The sequence below is a fragment of the Ornithodoros turicata genome, chromosome 1, assembly GCF_037126465.1.
Source record: "Ornithodoros turicata isolate Travis chromosome 1, ASM3712646v1, whole genome shotgun sequence".
In the NCBI taxonomy this organism is placed as follows: Eukaryota; Metazoa; Arthropoda; class Arachnida; order Ixodida; family Argasidae; genus Ornithodoros; species Ornithodoros turicata.
Genome location: NC_088201.1, coordinates 221,548,421 through 221,559,906, shown reverse-complemented (window position 1 = coordinate 221,559,906; position 11,486 = coordinate 221,548,421). Strand labels below are relative to the sequence as shown.

Sequence of the window (11,486 nt, the reverse complement as noted above, 5' to 3'; positions counted from 1 at the left end):
ATCTGCTTCGACACACATACAAACAGTGTAATTCTGCATAGATCTGTACACAAACACTAAAAACAGACAAATAAAAATAAAATCCAGGCGGTTATGCTCTTGAAGCTTGACTACTCTGGTATTTCGAAGCAGTGACTGTTAGTGTGTAAATACTAAATAGTAACATTGTTTGGCTCAGTTGCTGCTTTTTCGCACACGAAAGATAATCGCATACTTCAGATGTGTCAATGTTTCGAAATATTTCTGGTTTTGCAAAGACATGAGTGTTTAACCTTCATTTTCTTTTCATTTTCCCTTGTGCAGGACAGAGAAACACAAAATGGTGCATTAACATAATGGTGCAAATGCTGCATCACTTTCCTATAGTCATTACTCAATAGCATTGTGTTCAGAAATTTTGAGCAGTAACCAGTTACCATGTTTTAGCAACAGGCAGAAGTCTGGTTTCCACCGAAGCTTTGACACAATCCCTGATCACTGTTAATGATCACTTACAGAGCACCCATGCTTACAGCAGATGCAGTTATGAAAATTTCAAAGATCACAACATTCTGTGTTGGAAGAAGGACCTTGGAAGCCACCGGATAGGCATGTTAGCTTAGCTCAATTAGTAAGAGCCCTGGACCAGTAATCCAGAAGATGTGGGTTCGAGTGCTACAGCTGGCTAACCTTTTCAGTGACTTCCTTCTTTTATCATTAATTACTTAGGCACTTGAGGTTTTGTATGTATTTGTCCTTTCTATGTGTTCCAGCATCACAACATCAATTCCCATCATATTCTTTCTATGTTTCAGGATTTGGCGTCACATTGCATATCGCAACTTTACATCATGGGTGTGGGGGCTCCTTCTTGTAGAAGAAAGGCGTGTGCTGCCTGCATGTGTTGTGACATCCATACGTGCAAGGTTCCCATCATCTTCGGGGGAGTACACTGGTTTCCGACCTGCATACTGAAGAACTGTATAGCCATGATACTGTGCAGTGTTGATAAATCTTGTAAAACCCGAATAAATCACAATTTTGATTAACTGGAGATGTATTATAGCATGCTATGTTTTCAATGTATCACAAGGCTTGTTAATTCATGCTTCAATTTTTGGTAATTCAAATAATTCATTCCCTGGCACAATAAAGCGCCTTTGTGACCAGAAAATGGCTGCTGTAGCTTTGCTTTCACAACTATCAAAATCAAGCACCATACGGTGGCTACTGCGACATTCTGCTATTTGCTCTTCCAGTCATGTTTACAGTCTGACCGGCTGTTCATATGCTGACAGGGCACTCTTCATATGAGTCCAGTAATCCCATGATGCTCAAATATCTCGGTAGGTCAATCGTACAAGTAGACTACAAAAGTGGCATTACAGGTTTGTGCGAGAAAAAAAAAAAGAAACAAAGTTCCCATGCACTGCACAGTTCCCATGAAGAAATACCCTGCCCCAGTGCTCTGTAACATATGTCCAACACTACAGACAAATCTAGTGACTTCTGCACTACATAGTAGAAATAACAAAAGGTGTGTGTTACCTTTACTGCTGTCAACTATGTGCACACTTCCTTTTGACTTTCCCCCTTAGATATATACCCCTTTCATTGAATTCTATGTTACTCATGTTTCATATGTAAACGCAATGTGTCAAAGAGTACAAATATAACTTCACAAATATATTTTAGTACTGGCACATGTCCAGGTGCTCACCATCTCTACTTTAACCAGTGCACTGAGCGCAGCTGCAAGGGCCCAAGCGGTGCTCTCTCACAGCAACTAGCTCCTTTTTGTTTGGTGCAGGATTTGCTTCTGTGAGGAAGGGCGGGTCATAGCTGGGAAAAGCCTTGAAAGCGTCATTGAAAGATGGGCATGTGTTGCACAACTCGATGCATTTCTCCATGAGCTCATCACAGTAGTCTGAAACATAAAGAGACCAGGTTAGTAGATTGGTAGGCTCAGACGTAGACGGTGTTCCTTACGAAATGTTGGTTCATCTTTGATAGGCAGCGCAACGTGCTCCTGCTTGTAGATTTTTGATGCCCTCACCCTGTACCTATACTCTCCATCCTCAGTCATGGCATGCTGCCTGCATGAATTCTCGTTGAAGTGCAGGATCGCCAGGTGGACTCTAAACCAACCATTGCTGATTAGCATCGTTCTCCACGAGTGCTGACAAGTTTTTCAACAAACTCAATAAAATAGTATAGAACGTTAAACACCTGTTCCGCATTGTCCTGGCACTAAAGGCCACGGACTTTGGAGCAAACCTGATTAACAAGCTGTGGAATGCTTCTAATCCGGATGTTTGAACATCTGGTGAAAGGTGCTGGAGGTCCTTGAGTAGGTGCTTCGCCTCAGTGATAGTAGTCAGCTTTGTCTTTGGACGAGAATCTACAATATGAGGAAGCTTGATTGGCACAAGCATAGCTTCAAGCATTCCCTAGATGTCCTTAATTATCTTACCTGGGAGGAGCCATGGTCGTTTTTTGTCATCGAGAGGAGGGTGAAGGCACCGTGAGTATGGTCCTTCGTGACCGTCATGAATATTTGAGACATGATTATTGAAACTCCGCCACATTGAGATGACTCGTACAGCGTTCCCTTCACTATGTGTGACACAGTGGTACAGGTGGTTGATCACTGGTTTCACCCATAGTTCAATAGCCTCGCAGTTCTTCTCTTTGCTAGCTGCTAGCATTCTTTTCCGAATACCTGTTAGAGTAAAGAGGAGCTGCCTTGTACAAAGTACGACAGGTCATAAGGCAATGCTGAATTATGTCGCAGCAGCTTTCAGGCATTGTGCGTGGGAACATGTAGCGGCCATATCCGCGCGACACCAAGCGCGGTCTCCCCTCGCGCTCTGGAATAAACAGTCAGTTCTGCCTATCGCCCTGGTCTGATCAGTCGTCTTCCACACTGGTGACCCGGACGTGCCCTGCAGTCCTTCCGCCAAGCAAAGGAAGCCCTCGCTTCAGCAGCCTCCTTAAGTCACCCAGTAAGTGGCGCCCCTACATCCCTCATGGTGGACGCATCCAACCAAGCCACGGGGGCGGTGCTACAGCAGCGTATTGGCGGCCACTGGAAGCCGCTGGCCTTTTTCTCGAAGAAACTATCTGCTGCGGAAGAGAAATATAGCACCTTTGGTCGCGAACTTCTCGCCGCTTTCACAGCGGTTAAACATTTCCGCTACTACCTCGAAGACAAGTCATTCGTCATCTTCACAGACCATAAGCCGCTGGTCTACGCGTATCAATCTGGAAGCTCTCGCTATTCCCCACGCGAAATCAGACACCTCGCCTTCCTAGCTGAGTTCAACGCTGAATTCCAGCACGTTAAAGGAACCGACAACGTCCCCGCCGATGCTCTCAGTAGGATCTCTTCCCTCCATGACACCCCCATCAATCTCGCCGATCTTGCCAGGCAGCAAGAGCTGGACCCAGAACTTAGGCATATCCGATCCGGCAATTCGTCCCTCCGCCTACAGCCTATCCCCTTTACGGGTATCCAGCAGCCTATCTTTTGTGACACGGCAACCGGTTCGCCCCGACCATTTGTACCAAAACCGTTCAGGCGGCCCATCTTCTCATCGCTTCATGGCCTTTCTCATCCTGGAGTCAAAGCCACGCAACGTTTGGTAGCCACCCATTACGTTTGGCCATCGATGAACACCGACATTCGCACCTGGACGCGGTCCTGCCTTGCATGTCAACGGGCAAAGGTTCACAGGCACACCGCGTCTCCCCTCTCGACCTTCTCCTTGCCTGACGCAAGGTTCGCCCACGTCCACATAGACATCGTCGGTCCCCTGCCTCCGTCTCATAACTACAGATACCTCCTGACGTGCATCGACCGTTTCACCCGATGGCCGGAGGCGGCCCCGATGCACGATTCTACAGCCGAGACCGTCGCGCAAGCATTCATCTCAACTTGGATCTCCCGTTTCGGAGTCCCATCTCAGTTAATCACTGACAGGGGAAGTCAGTTTGAATCACGACTCTTTTCCGCCCTCACTCGGCTTCTTGGTACCACCCGATGTCGCACCACAGCCTATCACCCGTGCGCTAACGGCATTGTTGAACGTTTTCATCGTCACCTCAAAGCCGCCATAATGTCGTACGACGACAGCCCAAAATGGAGCGAATATCTTCCCCTGATACTGCTGGGCATTCGCAGTGCTTGGAAAGAAGATCTGAAATGTACACCAGCGGACCTCGTCTATGGGGCCTCCCTTCGCCTTCCAGGCCAGTTCTTCGACCCCCAGCCGCTTGACAACCTACAGTTGACAGCAACGGACTATGTCGGACGCCTTCGCGACCACTTCTCCCGAGTTCGACCAACTGCCCCTCGAGTTCCTAGTACCCATCGGACCTTCGTTTCACCCCACCTCCGATCAGCATCTCAAGTTTTCCTCCGGACTGACGCCCTCCGACGGTCTCTACAGCCCCCCTACTCTGGTCCACACCACGTGATCGAACGCCATCCCAAATACTTTATCATCGACCACGGTGGTCGTCGGGAAGCGGTGTCCATCGATCGGCTCAAACCCGCCTTCACCGAATCCGACACTCAGCCTCCCTTCCTTACCGCTTCAGGCTCCACCCCCACCTGTCAACTAGACCTACCTCCCAAACCCCGCAAACGGGTATCCTGGAGCGACCTTGTCGTTTCTGGGGGGGGGAGCCCTGTAGCGGCCATATCCGCGCGACACCAAGCGCGGTCTCCCCTCGCGCTCTGGAATAAACAGTCAGTTCTGCCTATCGCCCTGGTCTGATCAGTCGTCTTCCACAAACATATAGAGCTTCAGCACTAGAGTGCAGATAAAGGCTGTAGAAATAACATGCAGTCAGGCACTAATATCTTTTAAATATGCACTAAAATCCCCAGCGATATGCAATGTGTTTCTCTGTTTCTGGCATATCAGTCTGAATATTAAAATAGGGACTAATGGTCAAATAACCCCTGATTGTGTTTGGAAGTGATCAACAGGAGAGGCTTTCAGATAAATTGTAACCGCACATTTTGACAGTGGGCAGGGCATAGCATCTCATCTGCTTCATTTTCACATTTTGCCGTTCATTACAAATAGGGCATTGAAGGTTAAGTGGCGTGATATTGTCTCCCATGTCACCTATGTTGCCTCCTAATTCGAGAACGAACACTACAAGAACTAACACAACATTAACAACACTAACACAACCCATGTCCTCAGCGGTGCTGAAGAGATTTTATGAAACGCTACTCGGTTAAGAAAAGAAATGCAACAACACCACAGTAATCAAATACAGCAATCATTGCTGGGTATCCCACCTTCATTCGTTCAATGCAGTACTTGACACTCTGCATTCATTCAATAGTATAAAAATTCTACATTGCTGTGGCTAAACGTAAATGTTTGTTGTTAGCTAGAGCTACGGTAATGTTTGTGAGTACCTTTTGACACATGCCATACATCAAACTGATGCTTGACATCAGGATATGTAGTTCGCATGTACTTCCGCACACTAGGGTGGCGGTCCGTGGTGAAGGACTGCAGCAAGACGTTCAGGTCAGCCAACTCATCAAGTCCTCGGCGCACTGCCTCGAGTTCCATATGATTGCTTGAGGCTACTTCATTGGCCTGGTAGAATATTTGTTGGATGCTGAGTTATTGTGCAAAGCTAATGCTATCTTTGTCAAATTAAATGCTAGCATACTTCACCTGCACTTGAACAGTATGAATGATTTTCTTCAAGCCTTCATGGTAGAAGCTATAAGTCATATACTTTGAGTTGTGACCAGGCGAATCGCATCGTCCATCCCCTGCAAGTGAAGACTTTTCCCCCTGGATTTCTGTCATCAGTTGCGCCTGATGCCTTGTCCAAACCTAGAAAAAAGGATGTGATTATGACGTGTGCACTAGTAGGGCCTGTGTGACAGGGGTACAAGTGTGAGGTTATTCTACTTGATAGTATTTTTACACGAGACTGTCAGGAGGAGGAGGACATGTTGGATGGACTGCACTTACTTGTTCAATTGATGGTAGTAGATAACCTTTCTGGTAATTGAAGTAAGTTTGTTTACAAAAGACCTGCAAAATTATGAAGGGAGTTTGGTCTCACATCTTTTGTACGAGAGTAGCCTATTTTTACACATAGCATGGATATGGATTACAGTTACTTAGGTGCAGGTGTACACGCTAGTTAACATGCAAGAAATACATAAGGCATTCCGCAGGCTGGAGGAAGATTACAAAAGAAGTAATTACATTCCATGACTGGTACCTAAGGTACAAGGAAGACAAGTGCCAGTGTACATGGGACAGTGGTCACCATTTCGACGACAGCATTGTGTTCAAAAGGACACACAGACTAATGTATATGTATTTCCCTTACTTATTATCTTATCATATGCATAGTATGAATATATTTTCCTCTAATTAGAGCTCAGAACCGCTAAATACCAGAAGACATGAAGAGGGTTATATATTGTAGGGATATTGTGTTTTCACCTACTTTGACGTTCATCAGCTCCAACATCCTTAGTGTCAGCACAGGACTAGATCCACTGAACAGGATGGAAGCGGACAGAAGCACATTTCCTGCCGGCTTATTGCCGATATAAGGCTGACTTTCCCACATGAAATCATGGCCATCGGGACAGGAGCAATGAACACGTAGGAGCGTGCCTTTAGAAAAGAACCTTGCATCACATATCTTCAGGCAGACTTTACAGGTCTCGAAAAGTTTCCTCAACTGGCTCTCGAAGACAATGTATTTGTTGTCGTCCTGTGGAGAGGATTCGCAGTCGGTGCTCCTGATAATAGAATAAGGAGAGGTCTAAGGATATGTCGAGACCCATCTGTCCCATACGAACCTGATTGTGCTGTCAAGGGTTGGCATGTACGAGGTGTCATCTGAATTCACTGTAGTGTCTCCTCTAGATATGTCCAATACAGTCTCGGAGCTGTCATGCACTGGTGTAGAACAATGAATTGGCGACATTGACCTTCCATGCTCCTGTTCATTAGATGGGCTGGTTGTGAGGTCTGTCTGTATTCCGATGCTCCGCATTGGTTTTGCATGCACATGGACTTGACAGCCTGAATCGAAAAATGTGTCATGAGCTCACAATCAAGCAAACTCAATAGCATACCCTTCACATGCTGCTTCAGTTTAGCAGTCTGCACACCAATGGTTCTTTTCATGGGCTCCCATGTTTGTGTTGCAGCAGGCTTGTGTGGTGCTTGATGACCCTAAAGTGCACAATTTTTTCTTTAATCAAAAGTAGCATCTGCATAAGCAGTCATTCTAGTCCTTCCTTCACGTAAAATGCATGTTTTGCTTATGCCAAAATATAGCATTAAAAAAAAACTCTCCGTTCCTCGCTCCTTCCTGTTGTCCTCACTTTATCTGTCACCATCTGCATTCCACTGATAGCCTTCATGGAGCTATCGTGGAATAAGAACAAAAATTCTGGAAAGTGCAATTAGCTATACAAAGACTGTGCACAGTAGACTCAATTTAGGACACCCCTGTCTACACTGATACCTCGTTATCAGCAGATGGATACTTTTTTTTTTGTAATGAAGTATTTGCCATACCATGCTGCAAACTAAAGCCATATCTCGTACAGTCATTTTTGCAGCTGCAGGCAGTTGTAGTGTGCACATATGTATTTCTTACCTGTGGAATTGCAGCAGCTTTATCTGTGGAGCACAAGTTTTGAACATGGGTGTCTGCCTGTACAATTAAATCCAATTGCATCATGTCTAGCTCTAAAGTTGTATACATGTTGCAGTACAGGCTTACCACGCTTGGACCAATACTTGGGCATTCAGCAGTTGCTGACACAGGTTCAACCTGCAATTGCCACACGTTAATTAAAAAGTAGGTATTCGGAACGATAGGCAAAACAACCGTGCAAAGAAGTATAGGACATACATGTACTCCTGACTCACTCTCAGATGTGAGGATATCATCACACGAAGCGGTCGGAATACATAATTCAACCTGTAAAGTTCATTAATGTACAGTATAGGAACCTAGTATATGTGTATGCAAAACTTACCATCTCTACGGGCTCGGCAGTGCCTGGCTGAACACACACAACGTGCTGAGAGGTCTGTTCTCGCTGTAGAAATGGAACTTGTTGGGGTGAGCTGGTCTTTTGTGGCATTAAGTAGAATACCTACCGTGCTTTTAGCGCCGTCCTCGTCAGCAGTTCGTGTTGCGGAGCATAATCGTTGACGCTTGTTTTGTTGGGTAGCGCGGGGTAAGTTTTGCGAGGGAGTAGCACCGCGCTTCAGATATAATCGAAACTCGAAACCGACGGATTTCACGACGCTCGGATTTGATCGATAATCACTTTCGTTGAAATGCAAACTACATATTCGAAGCAATGCATCAGGCTGGGTGTCCTGACGCCGAATTAAAGCGAGCCATTTGCTTCTTTCTGGCTCATTCGGCGGGACCTTGTGAAAACGACAGTCAGGGGTTACTTTGCCTTTCTCATTCACGCAGCCCCGAACACCGCACTGCATGACTGGTGGTCACGGTCAGCTGTTCGGCAACACACTTAGCTGATGTGGAGACACAAGAGATCAAACAGACTTTTCCGTGTCTGGGAACTAGCGAATACAACGGAGACACGCACAAGAGCAAACGCTTCGGAAAGTATTCTCGCTTTGAACGCCGCGCATCACAAGGTCACAAGACCCAAGACGCCGGTCCCCAGTTGGAAACGCGCAACGAAAAGAATTGAACAGAAGCCACGAAAACTACTCTATTGATCGAAATACTATTTTGGGTGGCTGCTTTTATGCCTTATTTTTCAGAAAACATGATATCACGAAACAGGAACGACTCGCCATAGGATATTTTCTAGCTAGCAGACGATTTTTTCTGCCAGCGAACGAGGGAGCTGTCCACCACGAACGTCACACTAGAGGGGGTGTGGCCTCCAGTTGGAGCGCTCCGACCTGTGATTGCGGCAGCGAATTTGCAAATTAATTGCGCCGCGGTGAAACAACTTTGGGGAGAAATATTTTGTGGGAATACTTTTCACATGTTGCTTTACAACATGACAGCAGTTTTTGGCCATGTTGGACACCACTTTAATGCTCCTTTAAAACCATTTAGCTGGTATAAACTAACTTCATCATCACACACATTGACTTCAGTGATCGCTAACACGTCAATAACGTCATAACACTGATCCAAAAACACCGTTAACTCGTTCCAGTATTTACGTAAACTTCTGATATTCAAATGTCAAATATTCACATCAAACATACGATGAGAGTCATACAGTCGATTCCGCAACGACAAGCCATCTGTTATACTACAGAATTGTACACTCATCTAACGTATATCTCAATCAAAACTGTATCTGTCTAGGAAATGTTCTCAAGATCGTCCAGACATCTTATCTCGATTGCTGTTTCGCCCTCAGCTTTTCTGACAAAGATTTTGCCATTCCTAACCCAGGCAAATTGATATTGTTTCTCTTTACACCATTTCCTTGTTTTCCAAAACAGTTCTCGGTTCTGCAGTGTCAAATTCTCATTGAAAAAGATTCTGGATCCTGACCATTCGAGCCGTCGGTTCTTTGACCTTGCAACCATCCAAATATTCTTTACATCAATGGACTTGAATTTAACTATTATATTAGGGGTTATATTCTTTTTAGAGCGGAGCCTGTGCACCGCCAGCACATCCTCCTTGAAAAAGCAGTTATTTCCAGCTCCTGAGCAAGCTTTTGCAAAATTAGGTATAGGTCCTCATTTTGTGAATAACCAACACCGTGAATTTCCATGTTGCAGTTGCAATTGTGCTGCTCACTCTCATTTAGCGATGCCTTTACCTCGTCAAGAGCTTTAGCCTGCTCACTCATTTTAACTTCCAAACTGACTACCCTATCCTTCAAGCTTTTCACTTCCTTGCTGTGTTCAGTAACAGTGGCATGTATTTCATCATATTTAGATGAGAAATGTTCGATCGATTTCTCAATAGACTGCACAGTTTCAAACATGGCGGACATTGTATGAACGGCGTCCTTAATTGACATCAGTTCATTTATATTCGCCGAAATTTGTTTGAAGTTGTCGACAGCAGATTTTAAAGGTAGTAACTCGTCAAGCCTTTTACTTATTTCCGTAATATCTGCTGTTTGTGACGACTGTGAACTTCGACTATCAGAAGCACGGCACGTACGGCATCTCCAACTTTCTCTTTTTTCATTACTCATTGATTTAAAAGTTCCATCTGCCACTCCTGAACATTGCTGTCCCAGATGATAAGCATAATTGCATTCACAGCATTGCAAAAATTTCCCATCTCTCGACAAAGATCGATTACATGCTATACAATCTGAGTGGAACATTGCGATTCACAGGGCACTGTACAATTCACTATATGAAGTCACAATATGCAGTCAGTGGCGAAACTAATGACAGAAAATAAATCAATTTGCCTCACCTGTCGAAGTAAACAAAAGGGTTAGGCACAGAAGCGATGTATGCCACTGACTGCGAAGCCCTCCACCGCAAACCGTCCTTTTATGGCCGAGAACAAATGTTGCACATGCGCGCTGTTGGGGAAACTGTAACCCAGATTGCAGGAGCTCGTGTGAAAAGCACACCTGCGGAGTCTTGCTATCAGGTGCTCGTGATAGTGCTTGCAGTGTAGGAGGAACCGGTCTATCAGGGCAACGGTCGAAGTAAACAAAAGGGTTAGGCACAGAAGCGATGTATGCCACTGACTGCCTTTATCTATTATTATTTAATATTAACTATTTTTTATATACTATATTATATTATTATATACTATTACTTACTATATACTATTTATTATTATTTAATAATAAATAGCAATATTAATAATAATAATAATAATAATAATAATAATATTATTATTATTATTATTATTTGCCAGTTGCTCTGCTGCCAGGAGTTGAGAAGGCGGGACCACGCCTTCCTCTTCCCCCTCCGGTAGAGGCGCACGTGAAAGTGCGTCAGCCACCACGTTCGTAGAGCCCCTCCTGTACTCCACGTTGTAAGAGTAACCTTGTAGCTTCAGGGCCCATCTGGCGAGACGTCCGGATGGGTTATGGAGCCGCTGCAGCCAAGAGAGTGCCTGATGGTCAGTCTGGACAGTGAACTCGCTGCCATCCAGGTAGAGATCAAACTTGCGTAGAGCGAAGATGATCGCCGGCACTCCTTCTCCGTGACGGAGTACTTCCGCTCTGCAGGATTCAGCGTGTGGCTTGCAAAAGCCACTGGACAAAGAACTGCGTCGTGTTCCTGCAAGAGAACTGCACCAAATCCGTAATCGCTTGCATCGGTGTGTACTACAAACGGTTTGTTCAAGTCAGGCAGGTGAAGCCGTGCCGTACTAGCGATTGCTTGGGACAAAGCCCGGAATGTACGTTCCTCTTGCTCTCCCCAATGCCAGCGCGTATCACTTCGCAACAACTGATTAAGAGGCCGCGAAAGATCTGCACAATTAGGTATAAAATGCCG

The 11,486-nt window shown here is 45.3% G+C and overlaps 1 protein-coding gene across 1 annotated transcript; it reads right to left on the bottom strand.

Annotated features, from left to right (window-relative positions):
• Positions 1-1,709: 1,709 nt before the first annotated feature.
• On the bottom strand, positions 1,710-2,687 carry LOC135394982 (uncharacterized). The gene is made up of 4 exons (XM_064626126.1): positions 2,453-2,687; positions 2,257-2,380; positions 1,969-2,075; positions 1,710-1,906 (listed from the first exon to the last, which is right to left on the bottom strand). Exons 1-4 carry the CDS (start codon positions 2,685-2,687, stop codon positions 1,710-1,712), a joined length of 663 nt encoding a protein of 220 aa, XP_064482196.1.
• Positions 2,688-11,486: the final 8,799 nt, after the last annotated feature.